We start from the raw sequence: 18,043 nt of genomic DNA, 5'->3' as shown, positions 1-18,043 counted from the left end.
CCTTGCATTATTCATGCACCAGGAAGATAACAAAGAGAATGATGTCCTGAAGCCTCAGGAAACCTAACCATCAATTTTGGCCCAGTGGGACAGCACTTATGTTGTCCTCTTGCTCTGTGATGGCAATCTGGCTTTGGGTGACTTCTCTGTGGGTTACGAATGTGGAAACAGACTTAGGAACACATGCGTGCACAGGGGTTTTTTTTGAGCTGCTGTAAAATCTCAGCAGCACCACAGAAGATATTTCAAAGGAAGCCATTTTTCCACAGAACAATTAATGATGACAGATTCGTCCCTATAAGAGTCCAGAACTGATGAAGTGTATTGAATCTGGCAGCCACATGAATTCCACTTGTGTACATTTCAGTACATCCGGTTTTGAGTAGTTTTTTTTCATTTCTCTCAGCTCTGCCCTTAAATTCTATTTTCAGAATGGGTGGAAACTGTAGCAGGTTATCAATAGGTAAGTAACAAATACAATAATTAAGTGCAGTGTTAGTCAAAGAGTTATTTTGTTCAAATAATGTAGGATCAGCAGTTGCTCTCAATGGCTATAGTTTTAAGTGAGCAGAGGCACATAACAAATACAATTCTTGGTTATTCTGAGCAATGTAAAAATACACAAAATTAACCACACACTTACCCAGAAAAATTTAAAGCTTTGCTTTGTTTGACTGCATTAGTTCCAACACTTGAACTAAAATTCTTTATATTTCAATGCTATGCACACAAGAGCAGGCAACTTTCTGTCTCATAACTGTCACAAATTCATATAACAAAACTTACATTTTTCCTTAGCTGAGCACTGATTAGCACTCTCACAAACCTAAAATATGTCTCCCATTTGTCATGGATTCTTCCCTAAGCTTTTATGGATTTGTTTGCAATAATACTAGCACAGCAATTGCCATAGCATATTAAAATCTAATTACAATTGGAAAGGTAATTATGTAAATACTTCACTAGCTAGCTGTGGTCCCTGTGTGTCCCGTTGAGCTGTGTTTGTTAACTCATTGACAGGTGAGTGTTCCCACTGTTGTGAGAGACGTTCAGTCCCAAACACATCTGTAGTTTTTAGCACCATTCTAGTTCCCCGCATGCCTATCAGTTCAGTTCTGATTAAAGAGCCAATGAAGGATGCAAGAACCAAATCAAACAAGTAGCTGTAACAATGTAGGAGCCATGGATCTTTCTGGCTCCACTCCCACCACTGCTCTGCCTACCCACAGCTCCCTCCTTTCTCTCATGCTGTTGCACAGCTCTGTTCCACAGTCTGCAGGGAGCTCATGAGTCTCCTTATAAGGATTTTTCCTCCTTTCCTCCTCCCTCCCCTGTTTTCTCTGGGTGATGGAAACCGAATGGTTCCACTGCATTTTGGGTCTTCCTCTACTGGTGAAGGCCAGGAAACTTTGTCCTTAAAACAAGTAAATAGGAAACTCCAAGAACTTCTGCAGTGGCCTTTCAGTTTCCTAATAACTCTTTGAAGAAACACTGTTTTTTAGATGACACAGTATTGGGTGACTATCTTCTTTTTTTTTTTTTAATCTTTAATTGGCAAAAAACACAACAGCAATTACTGGATCGTTTTCTCAATTTGTGAAACTGAAAGCAATCTTCATTAATGTAAAAAGTGGCTGACAAGCTGGAAAAAATCCAGCGTTCTCATTCTTTTCGTGCCTCCCTTCATTTTGGTACATGGAAAACACTGGCCCTAATCCTGGTCAGAATTGCTTTAAGTTTTGTACTGGCACCTTTCCATCGCTTCCAGGGAAATAACTTTTAATGCATGTCTAATATCATTTAATAATGATTTAAGTCCATCCTTATTAAATTTATCTGCCTCTGTGTTAAATGAAAATTGAATAGCTTCCAATGTGAAGAATATGGTTGATTACACTTGATTGTGTCTATTTTCCTCATATGAATATTACACTTTTTGTGTACTAGAGAGCATTAGACACAGGGAGAAAACAAGGTTCTTGCATTAATAATGAATCTTACTGAAGAATTATACATGCCAAAAGATATCTGCTAGGATAAAATATCTCTGCTTCCAGTGGTCGAATGAGGGAACTCAAATCCAGGGATGAAAAATTCCAGGTACCTCAATTAGCAGATAGTTTTGAAACAACTTTAGTCTGGCTGTCTTCTTCACCTCGCTTGGCTGGAGCTTGTTTTCTACAATAATTGCATATGCTTACCTGCTGGTTTCCTGAGGGATACACTGCTCAACATCCACTGAAAGAGAGGCCATAGCAGATACCGTTTCTGTCTCCTCCCTCTCTTGTTTCTGAGACTCAGCCAGAGCACAATCCACTGGCACAGAGTATGGCTCCACTGACTTCCAGTACTTGCCTAAGGAAAACATGCATAATAATTTATTGGAATTTTAGCTAGCATGATGGTACAAGCATAGTAATCACTTAGTTCAACACTGAGTGATTATAATTTAAAATCACTATGGTGTAAGCAGCACAGTTGAAATTTCAGACTGCAGTGAGGAGGTATATTGCTGAATCTAAGAATGCCAAGTTGGAAAGTGCTTTCATTCCAAGGTCTGTGTCTCACTCTTTCACTTTTTCTTTTCGAGGTAATAAACTGGAGGAGTAACACACAGACTAATGGTCGCATACTGTCAGAAAGGTTGTTGGCTTTATCTGCACATGGTGAAGGGAGTTCAGGGCAGGGTTAATACCTAGAAGCTCTGATATGGTAGACAGTTGATGCATATACAGCAAATAGGGCTAGAAAAATGAACATTGTTATACAAAGTGCTCACAGAGCAGTGTCTTGAAAAGGAAAAAGTCAGAAATGCCAGCTTGGACTGGAGTGATGTTGTCAGAACAATCAGGTTTGTTAGTCCTGGATGTTCTTTCTCCTCCAAACTCAGGGCGTATACTAGAACAATAATTTATTTAAAACTTTCATATATGAACTGGTTGTGCTGGAAAGCTGCCAGATATCATAAGGAATAGAGCTTTCTGGTTTGCTGTATAAAAACACAGCAGTGGATTAAAAGCCTGAGTATTCTCAGCTTTCTGCCTGCAACAGAAGAGACAGTAAGAAGCTTCTCAAGCAACTCAAACAATAATGGCAGGTAACTCATGATCCACATATAAAAAAGATATGCTACTGCAGTGCAATTAAGAAACAGGTTGATTAGTGGGAATCAGGTAAATAAGTAGGAATTTAGATATGTATTTCTTACAGTCCAGTAACCCACTGAGCACTCACTAATTGCCAGGTGGATGACACCTGGAAATTTGGAGAATTGGGAAGGCTGGGACCTCTGGACCAGAGCTTATTTAGTGTTTAGCAAGAAGCTTCCAGCAGCTGCAGAGGTTGGATGAGGGTACTTATCTGGGAATTAGACAGAGGGTTTCAACAGCTGTGAAAGAGGAGGGATCAAGTAGGGGACTTTTCCGAGGGCTAAAAGGAGGATTTTGGCAGCTGGGCAGCGGGCTGAGTTGAGGTGCTTATCCAGAGGGTAGCTGGAGGCTTTGACAGCTGGAAGGCCAGGCCAGCAGTGGTGTTGCCTGTGCTGCACAAAGGCTGCTGAAAACTCCCTCTTTGGTAACACAGCTCTCAACACAGTTTCAGGCTTTTCAAAAGATGAACTTTTCTCTCCAGTGAGAAAGCAGCTGTCAATAAAGCCTGAAAACGTCTTTATTCAAAAACATCATTGCAAGATGAAAGCTCAAGTCAATCTGCAAGAACAAGCAGCAAGCATGGCCAGTGTGTTTCTTTGAACTGTAATAGTGTGCACATTTGAGTAGTTAGCAGAATCTTTAAATAACGGGGACCTTCTGGGGATAAAATGTAAAGTGTATTAAGTATCCTACAAAGTTGAGATTGAGTATTAGGAGGTTGGCTTTGCCCCAGAAGCATGAAAGACACAGCTAAAAAGTTATGTACATAACAGTAGGCTCAATGATTGGAGCCTGGCAAATTTTATAAAAACAAGACAAAAACGTTCTATTATTAGCGTGCTCAGAGACCATATTCTCTATTCATTAAAAAATACACTAAACAAAAAAAAAGTTATATGAGCATTCCACAATGTTCTCACAGATCATATGTGCAAAAGTCAGTCTTTGCAATACACACCCAATTCAAACCCTGTAATTTATGAGCTAAATGTTCGCAAAGTGGGTGGGGTTTTTGTTGCAGAAACAGATGTGCAAGAAAATCAAATCTGTTGGCATGGGAATAATACCCCTTCTTGCCTATAAAAGAAATGAACCCATGTTCACTGCTGGAGTTTTCAAGGGCTCTTATTCATAAAATAAAATATTAGTACCCAGCTACCACTGTGTTGCCCTCCTGCAGCAACAATAAAACGGCATCAGTGAGGATTGCTACATCACATTTGTTCATTCACACACAGGCTCACATACCAGCTGCCCCCTGAATCCTAACTTTCTTGTAACACTAAAACTCAGTGCCAATTCAAGCATATTAGTGGGCTCTCTGTGCCCATTTAACTACCCATCACACCCAAGCGATTGGTGATTTTCGTTGTTTCCCTGCATTGAGAATTGTATTATGAGCGGGACTTCAGCGATAAAAAAGGAAAGCAGAGTCAGGCCATGAGGCAGGTGGCAGCACCTATGCTGCAGTGGAGGGTCTTGGAGAAGGGGAGTACATGGTAGGGTGTTTGTGGTTTGTGGGAGGAAATTTTAAAGCTGTCCCAATTAGTAATTGCACCAGGTAGCAGCAGGGGCCTCATGCAAAGAGGGCTTTCTGACGTTTGTGAAAAAGCATTGGTCTGTTTTAATTTAAAATCGGGAAATCAGATTCTATAATCTATGGTCTATTCTATGATAATAAACCTGTACTTTACAAACACCTGTGGTAATCAAAACAGCCTTGCAAGTTTCTTTTTATACAGGACAACATTTACATGTTGTTGTATGCAAATCACAGGGCTTGCACGAATATTCAGCCAAAAGACTTGCAGGCAAAGTTTTGTGGAACAGAGAGACAACCACAGCATGAGGCTGCAAAGGAGCTTTGTTAGAAACTGTAGGTATGCTATGGATTGGCAATTAAACGAGCTCAAAAAGCATCTGCTTCAAACTGCTCGCATCTCTGAAAATGCCATTTCTACTGTGATATACTGGAATGTGAAATTCTACCAGTCCTGTTATGTTCATTGAGAAGAACTTGGTGGAGCTCAGGGGAAAGAATGAAGCATACTGCCGGTTTCATTCATACAAAACTTGAACAGTCATGGCTTGCAAGAATAAACAATCCAACCAAATCAGTCTTCTAGGTATGCCTTAGCTTTCAGCATGATAAAAGACTCCCTCAAAGATTCGTGGGACCACCGTTCATTATCAGGAAATAATAAAAGGGAATGTCTCTGTCACTGTTACAGGCATTTGTAACTGTCTTTCATAGATAGATCTGGACATGCCATACCACGGCTTGCTTGGAAAAGCTCATATTTGGGGGTGGTATTTAAGCCAATGAACAGGATTGTTTAGAAATAGCGTGTTACATGGGGGTGTGAACTGCTGCTTCCAAATGTATTACATTTCCAAAGGAGCTTTGGATCACTGTCACATACAAAACATTCATACAAATTCCATTGTAGCTGGAAAAAAAAGTTGTTTCCTCTCATTGTCTAATTGAGTATTGTATCTTTAATTCTTTGCAACAAAGAAGAGGGATTTTTGGTTTTGTCTAAAATATTGCGAATATTTGTTATGAAAGTTGGGTCACAGACATACAGGCCCAATACACATGCAAGCAATCATCCAAACAAATCAGTCTTTTCTCAGTATCTCATGAGGTGCTACTTCACAGCTTAATGCTTTTCAGCCTGCATAACTCCCCATAATATTCAACATGTACTTTCTTCTCTTAATTCTATCTAAATAGGGATTCTCCATAAAGCTGTACTGAACTTCCTCAGTGCTCCTTTCTGTCATTCAAGCATATTCCTTTCTAACACTTGGTGTCTCCAGACAAAATGAGGTATACATACCTTTTAGAGTAATAACTGCAAGAAAAGACAGAGTATTGTGTATAAAGAACTCCAAAGCGTGAGCAGACCGACCTACATTTCAGCCCACTGGACTGCCAGTACAGTTCAGCTCAAACCAAAGTGTGGCAAAATTAAGCCTCTCTTCAGAGCTCTGGACTATGTTTTTAGACATACACTATATATTAGCTAGTAAATCTATTCCTTCTTTCAGAACTGCATCATTTGTGTGTATTTCTAGTAAGACGTTATGCCTTTCTAGAGCTAGTATTATTTCTTTATTTTAAATAGAACTGCATATCTTTTCCTCATGTCTGTGGTCTGTGTGCAGCTTTCTGTCATTATCAGTTGCAAATCTGTTCTGTCTTGCATAGTACATGAATTTCATTAATTTACTGATTCCTTCCAGATCATTAACAGATTATTAACAGGGAATTTAAAGCAAGACACTAATTTATGAGCTACCCTAGGACATACCACTCAGCAAAAATGACTTACTGAAATTTATTATGTAGAGCTGATTTACTTAGAGCACTTGCATATCTAGGTGACTACTGGATGTGAAGGATTAATTATATACCTAGAATAAATTATCTGTATCACTTTACAACTAAAATCAGATTGAACACTGCATGATCAGTGGAAAATGCATGGTGTCCCTTTTAAAAACTGCATTTCTTTCATACAGCTGAATCCCAATTATTTTTTATTCATCTAACATGAAGGAAACATTTGTTATCCATTTGTTATTATTAAGGAGTCAGCAAACAGCAGAAGTCAGGAAGCTCCCAGTGCCTCAGTAAAATGGCAGAGAGCAGAAGATTAGAGAATTTAAGGGAAGTCTGCTCAGTTAGATTAAGGAAGCTGATGGCAAAGAGAAAATTTTTCACTGAGACCAGAGCAAATGCCTTAAAGCATCTGGATAGTAAAGGGCTGGGATCAGGGCCCACAAGTGAAATGATCAAGTACCCTCAGCACCAGAAGCAAAGTCATGTATTTGTTAGATTGTTCCGTGGCTCAGTGCCCATTTTGAGCTTTTTAACTTTATCTCAAGGTCCTACACAGATGTAACACCAAAGTGAATAATTTGGAGGAAGCTGCACAGAATCTGAAGAAACTATTTTTTAGAGCTCTAAATTACCTCTTCTGCTCCTCACTGATAAACACCTAGTTCATCCAAGCTGCTCTGGACTGGAAAGATTTGGGAATATTCAGGAATCAGAAAGCTCTAAATAATTTCAAATGGTTAGTTTATCAGGGCTAAACATGTAGCAGAAAAAAAAGAGATGTCAAAGAAACAAAAATAAAAGCATATATACATATACATATACATATATACTAGACACAGCATGTTCATTTATACATAAAAAATTGCCCACTCTTTTCTCTGAAACATTAGTTTAACATCTGTGATATTAATTAATAATCAAAAATACCCAAAATCCACCAACCCTCCAACCCAAACATACTGAGAAACATACTTTGAATTTCAGTGGTCTTTTTTAAAGAAGCTATTGCATTCATATTGGGGATTTGGTGCACAATATCTTCTGGGAGAGGCTCCAGCTGCAAGAATAGAATAGAATGATATAAATTTTCAATAAGCAACAGGGAAGTAAAACAAACTGATACAACCTAATCCTCAGGAAAAGCTCAGCCCAAGAACTGGTTAATATTTTTCTGGTATCAGTTCTAAATGTACAGCCATGATTTTGTTTTCAGTTTTCCAGCCATGTAATTGAATTCCAAGGGGCTTTTCTATTGGCTGCAAGACTAATCTATGGAGTCTCTGAAGCAGGTGCATGTCTGTGTATTATTCATTAAAAAAATGCTAGTCATTTGTGTAATTTTTGTAGGTTCCTCACAAACCAAATTCCACTGCATGTGTATACGCAGCTGGGCACTCCAAACAAACCCTTGCTGAAGCCACACTTGAACCAAAGTGTGGACTCTATTATCTTTATTTTTCTGGTGTTATTGCATCTAACCTTCTTACACATTTTAAGATTTATAGGGGGAAACCATAAAACACAGCTGCTTTTACTAGCTTTGTACTAATTTCAAAAAAGTAGTAGATAAAAAAAAGTTATGCAGATCAGCAGTAAGAGTTCTCTAAGAAAGTTATTTATAGAGTCAGCTGCATTTTAATTAGCCAGATTGAATTCTATATTCTTCGAGTAGGGCTGAATCATAGTATATTGGCAGAAGGAAGTGTTTACTTACTGCACAGTTATTTTTGCCCTGCAATGGATAGGTATACCAAGCAAACTATGTTTTGAAATTCATCCACATGTGCTTTTTTGTCCATACATTTTCTCCCAGAAAAAGAGTAAAAGATTGTTTGAGCTAAATGCCTCTTCTTATACTGTAATATCTATATTCTTCTACTATATTCTTATACTTAATATCTATATTCTTATACTGTAATATCTATATTCTCCTTGAACTATGCTAACAGTCCAGTCAGGTTTTCCTCTTCCCTGAAGAGGCTGCACAAGCTGAGACAGAAGTAGTAACTGTGTCAAGGTGAACAAGGAAGAGCAGTATCAATAGCAATCTCTCCTCTCTGAGTCTAAGGAAGTTCAACCACTGTTGACAACAGACATCTGTACTGCAGACAAAACTCCTTTCTTAAGCATGCCTGGGTCTACTTTAAACTAGGTCAAGTGAAGCCCACCCAAGGATCTTCCTCTGTGAAGTTAATAGTTCAGTAGCCATCACGTATTGTCCTCCAGGTTACTACCGTTGCGTTAATACCCACCAGCTAGATAAAATCAGCTTTGATCTCAATACACAAAGTGGGAAGCAACTGCAGTGTAGATACTCCCTTAGAGGTTCTATTTTAACCAAGCTCAGCTACACATACCAGAACTTCTGGGATCCTACCGTTGCAATCAGCAGTGAATGCCTGTCAGCGATAAAGACATAGCAAATATCACTAGTTTTTTGGAGTCTTGGTAACTAAAATGAATAGGGCTGTTCATGTCATTATTTCCTTAAAATCCCATATGGGACTGCAGCTGGAAGATTTTCTTGTGGCTAGAAACAATAGCACTATGTTTTGTTTTCAAATAGCATAAATCACTCCATTCTGCTCAGTGAGCAAGTGTGCAGAGAAGTGCTGGTTGGACCTGACTGGGTCTACCGAGGCGGTCAAACTGCAAAGGAAGATTGTTGCTATCTAATATGTATCATAGATTACAACAGAAAGAGCAATTACAATAAAAATAATATTTACAAATATATTTGCAATTCTTAAACCACATTTTTTTTACAGTCTTCATAGGTTATTGTATAGTAATTCTTGCAGGTACCTGAGGGAAAACTGTGTTTTTAAGAAAATGCCCACCAACAGATCAAGCTTGACAGATCATAGAACAGTAATCCATAAAATAGGTTTAATAATCCATACCTTGGATTACATAGGTAAATAGAACTTGTTTTTATCACTTGTTATTTTCTGTTTAAAGTAATCTATCATTTGGCCAGCATGAGGACAAAATCTGAAGTTTTGTTTGGTTATACTGGTGCAGGAACACAGAAGTGGAAGCAAACTGTAGCATAAGGTTCTGTTTTGACAATTTCCTAATCCCTAAGGCTTTGAAGACCAATTCTCTCCCCTGAAGTAGGACTGTAACACTAGGAATAATAGTACAAAGTATGTAATTGCCAGACTGCAAGATGTGAGAACTGTGTCTTACTTTGTCCTTTCAGTACCTTGAGAATCTTTCTGCAGACCTCTTGTACTAATTATTAAGCTGGAAGCAACTGATGTAAAGATAGCTAGAGGCGATATCCTATTAAAAGGTGAATATTTTGTTGTTTTCAGAGCTGGATTTTTGCAGGAGCCAAAAAGTCTTAATATTTCCTGTTATATCTATGAAATGTCTTTATTTATCAGTGTAGAAATAAATTCTTTAACAAGTAGGCTGCATTTGAATATCTAGACATATCAGATGAATATTGAGAAATGGCAGATGTGGTGTTAGAAATCAGGATAAGCTGATAAATTGTTAAAGACGAAGAAAAAACGTAAAACATACAACAGTTATCCCAATCATTACTCCATCTGTTAGCTCTACTAGCAGATCTATAGGTGATGTGAGCATAACAGCCATGTTTGATCATTTCCTTAACTCTTTTCTCCACAAAACTTTCATTTTGTATCCCAAGCTTGGCTTCTGCTCCAGACCTGTTCTGCCTCCTCACTCTTAGCAATAGCCAGACAGACCTTGGATCCTCTTCCATACCAGGGAAATCTTATCAGGCTCCACAAGTAAGTTCATTACATCATATATCCTGCTTAGCCCAAAATGTAGTACCATTACAAAAACACCATAGAAATAAAGCCAGTGGCTTATGGCAGCTACTTCTATACACTTTGAAATGAGACTGTCTGCATTTGAAAGAATGATTTCTGCTGGCAGGTATCCACTGGTTGGATCCGACTGTATAGACAGAGGAGTGCCCCTGGAAAGTATCAGCAGTTAGACCCTACAGTGAACAAAAGAAATTACTCTACACCTGGCATATACGGCACCGTCGTCTTCCCTCCTACACTTATTGGCATTCAGATCATGAAGTCTATTAAATCTGGAGGCTAGGAGAAAGGAAACTGAAAAGAGCACTGGAAATACACTGTCAGGAAAGAAATCTTTCAGAGAAGAACAACTCAAGTCTGCAGAAATAACCAAACCACTGGAAAGACTGTTTGGACCAGACACAAAGGGTCACATTTTCAAAATTTTACATGGCTGAATTGGGCTTTTGTGCCCAAAGTAGCAGATGAAAGTAGAAACTGTGTCCACTAATCATTTTCAAAGTAGGAAAAAAAATGTATATGGGCAAAAATCACTTGGGCTGCCTAAGTGTGCCAGAGGCATATCAACAAATGTTTGAAGAAGGCATTAATGATGGAAATTTCATGTGCCCAGAAGATGATATGAATTGATCCTTGGGAACATGGAGAGCATCTGAAACTACAGCATTCTATACTGAGCTCGAAATTCTATCAATATCTTCATTTTCCTTAGCACTGTCATGTTTCAAAGCACCAAGATTAGCTTCAGTGAAGATTGCTGTGGAGTGCAGTTAGAGATAACTGTCGAGTGAGGCAATTGTAAGCAAAACGTAAGGAGCATGGAAAGTCCTAACAGAAGCAGAGAAAGGGGAGCAGGCAGGCAGGCTTCTAAGGGATGCCTAGGTTACAGGGGGAAGCATTAGAACTTCTCTTTGCTGGATACACTGTGCAAGAAGCATATCAGCACAATGGCTGGACTTCATTGCTCTTAGGGTGACCTATGATTGCAGAGGACTAAGTTCAAAGATCTCACAGGTCCTCTCTGTTCTTATATTAACAATCTTCTGAAACTTTATGTGCTTTCTGTTTACAAATAAGCACTTCAGGAAGGTATTTTTGTGATCCACTGTTACGAAGTGGCACATAAACGAGTCAATTTTCAGCAAGGAAAGGTTCAAAGACCTACTAGAACCAAAGTAGATTCAAGTAGCACCTACCAGTCCCTGAAAGCCAAGGGATGCCTAGGAATTATATAACTTTGGAATTGGAATATTCTCTGTTTCCTTGGTCAAACTACTTCCTGACTAGTGCTGCCCACCTTGGGGACTTTGATGTCACCATGCTGACCTCTGGTACATACATTGCTCCAGTTTCCTACCCTATCTAATTCTCTGTTTCTGGGTCAATTTCTGGACTCTGGGTCTATGCAAGCAGCAGTTGACAGGTGGCTTAGACTCAGTGTTAATTATTTTCTAGTATTAGACTCAGATTAACAATGAGGATGTGAGATTGTGACTAAATTTACCATGCAATTTAAAATTGATCTCAGGCCATATTCACTCCCATGAATATTTAAATTTTGGAGAGAGAAATGCTTACCTGGTCTGGTAAATAACCCCTTTTAACGCAGTCCAGGCCCTCTTGGCAAAGCTCACTGCCTAGCTGGCAAGCAGCCCCAGATTCACACTGAATTCCATAAAGAAGAAAATGCCAACTTTTCATCATCAGCATGAAAGCTGCAGAGTACGAGCTTTCCACTTAAATTACCATCCCCTCCTAAATGCCAGCTCAACAGATTGCAAGAAAGAAGCACATACTTCACACTCTGCAGGAAAATTGTCCAGTATAAGTTTTCAAGCATGCTTGGGAGCCAACCAATCACAATGTTTTGTCAAATTCTGCTTCAGACTGAAATTCAAGCCAGAAGAATATTTACTAGAAGATGTTAAATTTAGTCACTTAAAAATGTTTTTGCACTTAGGGCCAAATTCAGCCTTGGCTGCCACAGTCAATGGGAGCAGACATGCATCCTCTCTGTGCCTTTGTTGCAGGGTCCCGCTGGGCAGAGTGCACTGTGGACCACGCTTCTCTGTTTCCTCTATGCAAAGAAGAGCATGACCCCGTCTGTGAGTAATTATCACTTGTTACAGGCCACAGCAAACTGCTGTACCACATAGAGCTAAGAAACAATGTACAAACCTGTATGCAGATCAGAGGGACCATGATGTTAAACTGGCTTCTATGTCCCATGAAAATATCCCCCACCTGGCTGCTTGAAAACGAATGGGATGAAGGCAGAACTGTATCTTTACATTTTGAGTCAAAAAGTTTCATGCCTGAAGGAATCCTTCCTTGCTGTCTCTGGCTGCAGAAGAACCCCCAGCTGAACACAGTTATGTTGGAAATAAGCTGCAGGATTTAGGATACTGAACTCAAAGAAACCTTATCCCTGAGGGCTTTCTAAATCCAAGTAGTGTCTCTTCAAAAGTAATGTGGAGGAAAGAAACCAGAACTTATCCTTGCATGTATAGAGCAGCCTTACTCACCACCACCTGGCACTGAAAGACATAGCAGTGGTCTTTATAACACCAAAGCCAGGATGGGCAAAATAGCATGGAATTTCCATTCTCCATGACAAAGATTTTTGGGAAACATTTTGATATTAAACGCAATTTTCACACACTTCTTGGAATAACATATAAGCCTCAACATTTAATGGTTTTCTTAATTGAATATATACTTAAAAAAGTATTCAAAACTACACGACCAATCTGTGAAAAAATGTAGAATAATTGAGTTTTAAGCATACCAGTATATCCTAATCTCAGAAATGCTTAGGCTTGTAAATAGCATCTCTTTCCTAATTATCTGAATCCATCATTTACTTTGTTTTGACAGATGCTTTTTTAATGGACAAGTTCTCAAATCATGTTGAGAAAATTTAGATATAAAGCAACTTATGCTCATCCTGTCTTTTTACAACCCAGAAGGATTTTCATGTTTTTATTCTGGATTTCAAGGAATCCAGCTGCTTAATCTCTTCTCACCTCTTACAAGATTTCCTTCCAAGGAGATAACCTACAGTGCTCCCAATTAGCTTTGCAAATGGTCAAATGGATTCTTCTCAGTGTCATGGACATTTTCTGCTTGTACACAGAAGCATGGACAAGAAAACCTAAGATCTTGAAATACTATTTTAAAAAGCAATTTTATATGTAAAATTAATTTTGTCCTTATAAAATTTATCCTACCTTTACTTTTAGAATTTCCTTTTTAGATTTCTCATCATTTAAGGAGGGATTCATGCAAACAAACCAGGTTGAGCAATTTCAGATACTATAAGGTGTCTTTCCTGATTTCAAGTTGCTGCTCAGAAAAGGTATGGATCTCCGGTAAGTTCTGTGTTATATTAGAAGCCCTGTGCTGATGTCCTGGCTACCATAAGGTATCCATGCACTAGACACCTCTCTTTAGACAGCTGTGTCTTAGAAAGAAACAATTTAGAATGTAAGTGACTCCGATTAGAGAAAACCAACAATTATAATCAGATGACTCTCAGAAGTATTGACTCCACATAGACAAGGCTGATAGCTCATCTAAATTCTAATCTCTTCCAAGAAAAAGAGACCTTTTAATAGTTTTTCTGGTTAGTCTTCAAAGTCAACAATTCTATGCAGGAATTTCCTGTGCCATGCTCAAATTATTTAAAAAAGATTAACTTGATAATGTATTCTTTTCTTAGTGGCTCCACTTGCATTTCTTGAGAGCAAGAAGTTATGCTGCTAAACAGATCACTGTACTACAGGCCACATATAAATAAGAGCAAAATATGTCTATTTTGGAGGTCAACCTGTTTTTCTTCTTGGTGTTCAGAGAAAAATTGAGAAAAGAAATCATTTTGTACTTGTAAGTTTGATGTTACCTTTATATATCAGACCAGCTTTCCATGAAAGTTGGAAGTTGTGGCAAGTTTTACTGTTACTCTTTTTAAAAAATGTTATTCTGCTGGTAATAGAACATACAAAGCAGTGAATTTCTGTATTGACAAGTCCTGGCCAAAAACAACAAAAGAAAAGAAAAAGTTTTAAAAAACCCCGCAAAATGTTTATGAATTCTAATCCTCAGCACATGAATAAATATATCTGACAAACTGCAGAGTACCTTACAAAGGCCTTTCTCAACCTTTCTAATTTGAGTTCAATTACATGTGTAGTGTTTAGAAACTGAAGATCATCTTGCCAGTGTTTTTAAACCAGGGTTGCACTATATACCATTATTTGTAAAACTGAAGGGGGCAGATAATAAGTTATAATTATCCTATTAATCACCTGTAAAGAATTGCATTCCAGGAAGAATGCATCCTTAAATTACAATAATTGGTTGCTTGAAGAAAAACATTTCTTTTTTTTTGTCCTTGGCAGGAACATGCTGCAAGTGTGCTGTGTCAGTTCATGAATATTATGCTGAAATCAAGCAACGTATATGCTATGGGCCATGTGGTGTACATTGCCATAAATCTATAGATGTCAACAGACTTGCTGATTTCTAACTGCTAAGTAGGTATCAGACTTCCTCATTAGTGTCTGCTCCTCGGCAACACCTTTGCTTATTCTTTTAAGCAAATGTCAGTTTCTTATGATAGTGGTGCTAACGACATCCTCTCTGGAGTATTTTTTCTCTTAGCAGCCACAGCAGATTTTCTCTTTGAAATTCTGCTGCATCAGGCTGTTTAATGAATGTCTCTGAAGACAATGCTGTGAGTAGAAGCACATGAGAATAATGGTTATTGCATGAGATGTTTCAAGTTATTAATGACAATGTTCTTTTACAAGTGAAATAAAAATGGCTGCATGATTATGTTTGTCTTTATTCTCAGTTATTGAATTTCTGTCTCTTCTAAAATTTACTTTGCTATATTTTGCAAATAGGTAGATCACATTTTATATAATTTCCTGGTCTCTAATTACTCTAAAATAAAATGGAAGAAAGTCTCTATTCCAGTACACCTTTTTTGCTCACAATCAGTATTCTTTCTTGGATAATGGCTAGTCAGTGACAGCAGAAACAGTAGTTGGGTGTGATGTAGTGTTAAAAGAAAACAAGGCAGTTTTCATAAATGGGTAGCACCACCAAATGGTGGTAACTGGATAGAGGGAATCACAAACCTGCACAAAGGAAGACACATCACATCATCAGCATGATACCATTTGCATTAGTCCCACAAGGGTGAAAATTCAGAGAGTGGGTTTAGAAGGGCTATGAAAAGCCACCAGTGGTATAAGATACTACCACAGAGAAGATGATGATAAAGAATATCAATGAGAGTGTCCTGCAATAGTAGCTGATTATGAAAGCATTCACTAAGATTGTCAGATGCCTCAAATTAAGGTTTTGTAATCCAGATTTCAGAACCTAAATAAAAGGACCAACATTGAGCATCTTTTTCAGTAGTGCGTATCACCACACTGGAAAACTCTCCTTACCGGCCTATCGAAGGTGATAGAAGATAAAACCCAATTAAAGCTTTTTTTTTCTTTTTTTTTTTTAATGTGGCTACTTCTTTACATTTCTGAGAATATTCTTGAAAAAGCTATCACTTTATTCATTACGTGTTTAAAGTAAAAAATAATAAGCATTAAAATATTTTTCTCGATGAGTCATAAAAATGAAAAGCAGGGGTTTAAAAGAACATTTAGAAAATCCTTCTATCCAGTATCCATCGGAAGACACATTACTTCGCATTATTCATATTGGTATAAAGTCTCGAAGTGAAAGGGAACTGGCAGACTAGCTTACAATTTGGCACTAATACATTTGATTGGAGAGATTATATAGCTATTATCCCTTCCCTGGGGAAAAGAAAGTAACACACTGCACTTTATAACAAGATCTTGCAAAATTCACAGTTTATGGTAAAGGCTTTTGTCCTTTTATAAATTATGTTGGCTGCACCTTCAGCAAGCTTATTTTCTTTCTCATCACGTTTATGGGAGAAAAGATATTTTCTAGCAGACAACAGAACAATTTTCACTAATATGAATGCTTATCTTGTGTTTGTGTCTACAAATATCATTAATTGATGTTTACTTAGTCTGATAGTCCAGTCTCAAAAGTTTTTAAATAACACATAGTGTTTGATAAATTTTGGAAACTCCATTTAAACTACATACAGATCAACCTGAATCTTCATTTATAACTTCAAGTATTTTTTTTAAGTCTTGGGCACACTTGTAGTAATGGTGTTGTTCAATTTCAAAAGCCTGTGAAATAGGTGTCAAAATACTGTAAAAAATGTGCCTATTGTATACCCAGTTCCTAAAATTACCAGATACTTTGCAAAAAATATTTTTTTTCCATGATAGTTGGCAGGAAGTTCTGATTCTGATAGATGATATGCACACCAATGACTAGCAATGATGTCAAGTCTGGTATTCAGTACATCATAAAAAGCAATTTTGAGGTATTAAATATTGCTTAGGACTGGGAATAATTTAGGTAAACACTAAAGGATTTTTAAAGTCATCTCATTTAGAGATATTTATCCAAACCAGCTCATCTGAAGTCTGATCATTTCTAAGACATGTTCAAATTGCATGGATTTTGTAGCAAATGAAAAAAGGACTGATGCCATTGTTATTAAAAGAAAATCAAAGATAGGAGTTTCAGCAAACTTAGGTCATTCTCTCCACCTCCTATGATTTATGTTTTACCTCATTTCCTAAAAGGGCGTTTATACAGGCTTCAGATGCATCACAGATGGCAGTAAGGTCATGTCCTCCCTCCAGTGCCAGCACAACACGGCCATCCGCTAGCTTCAGCAATTGCTTGGTTAGGTGACCAAAACCTAGTATTCAAATACAGTAGTGCAAAAAATTAAAGCAGAATAGATATTACTGGCATATTTCACATCTGCTGCATGAGAATGTAAAAGCTCATAGATAGTGTACAGGGAGCATGGGGTATATTTAGTCCAGTATTCTGTTTCTGACTATGGCCCATACCAGATGCTTTGGAGTTAGGTATATGGAATTCTGTATGAGACAGATGTGAGATAATGTCCCTTATGCTGATCCCTGATAGCCTGAGATTAGTTGAAACATGAGGTTATCTCTCTTCTTACCATTGTTAACCATTATCACCCTGGATTCTCTTTCTATTTACATATCAATGTAATATATACCGATGTTATTTAGAGAGATCTGACGTAACCTTGGTCACTTATGGCATTAATAAGACAAAAAATATTTGTAGTTAAACTATGATACTATAACTGAAAGTAATTGCATTTTTAAATGACAATATTTTATTTAGAAATCGCTTCTTCCTTTGTATTTGGGGTTTGTCTATAGTATGCAACCACGGACTGAAAAATAGTAGAAACATATGTTACCTCTTAGCTCCGTTTTGAAGTGTTTTGGAATCAGTGCTAACACTTATTTTGATTCAAGGTTTTTATATAAATTGAAACTCTCCAGAACTTTGTAGAGATCTCTACCAGTGCCATTCACTTCTGACCAAGAATGTTATAAGCAACTCTGCACAGCAGCCAAAATTAACGGTACTTCATTTTATGTGGTGATCTATAACTACATAAACACTACCACAAAGTTTTCATCTGTGATTAATGTAAAATTAATTTATTTCATTTTTAATGACATGAAAAACTGTATAAAAAATGTTAATTTGGAGTAAAGATTTTGGAGACAAGCTTTGTGGTAGTTTCCTAAGAAAAGCTACTGTTTTTGGTTAATCTC

The 18,043-nt window shown here is 37.6% G+C and overlaps 1 protein-coding gene across 1 annotated transcript in view; it reads right to left on the bottom strand.

Annotated features, from left to right (window-relative positions):
- Window positions 1-17,422, bottom strand: part of LOC104412704 (histone deacetylase 4-like) — a 24,849-nt gene extending 7,427 nt beyond the window's left edge. The window contains exons 1-4 of the mRNA XM_010023494.1: window positions 17,410-17,422; window positions 17,000-17,133; window positions 7,471-7,555; window positions 2,202-2,355 (exon numbers count right to left, since the gene is read on the bottom strand). Coding sequence (XP_010021796.1) covers window positions 2,202-2,355; window positions 7,471-7,555; window positions 17,000-17,133; window positions 17,410-17,422 — 386 coding nt within the window. The remainder of the gene's footprint in view (window positions 1-2,201; window positions 2,356-7,470; window positions 7,556-16,999; window positions 17,134-17,409) is intronic.
- Window positions 17,423-18,043: the final 621 nt, after the last annotated feature.

This window comes from Nestor notabilis, unplaced genomic scaffold (genome assembly GCF_000696875.1).
Source record: "Nestor notabilis isolate BGI_N333 unplaced genomic scaffold, ASM69687v1 scaffold4901, whole genome shotgun sequence".
Classification (NCBI taxonomy): domain Eukaryota; kingdom Metazoa; phylum Chordata; class Aves; order Psittaciformes; family Psittacidae; genus Nestor; species Nestor notabilis.
This window is presented reverse-complemented; position numbering and strand designations above follow the sequence as displayed.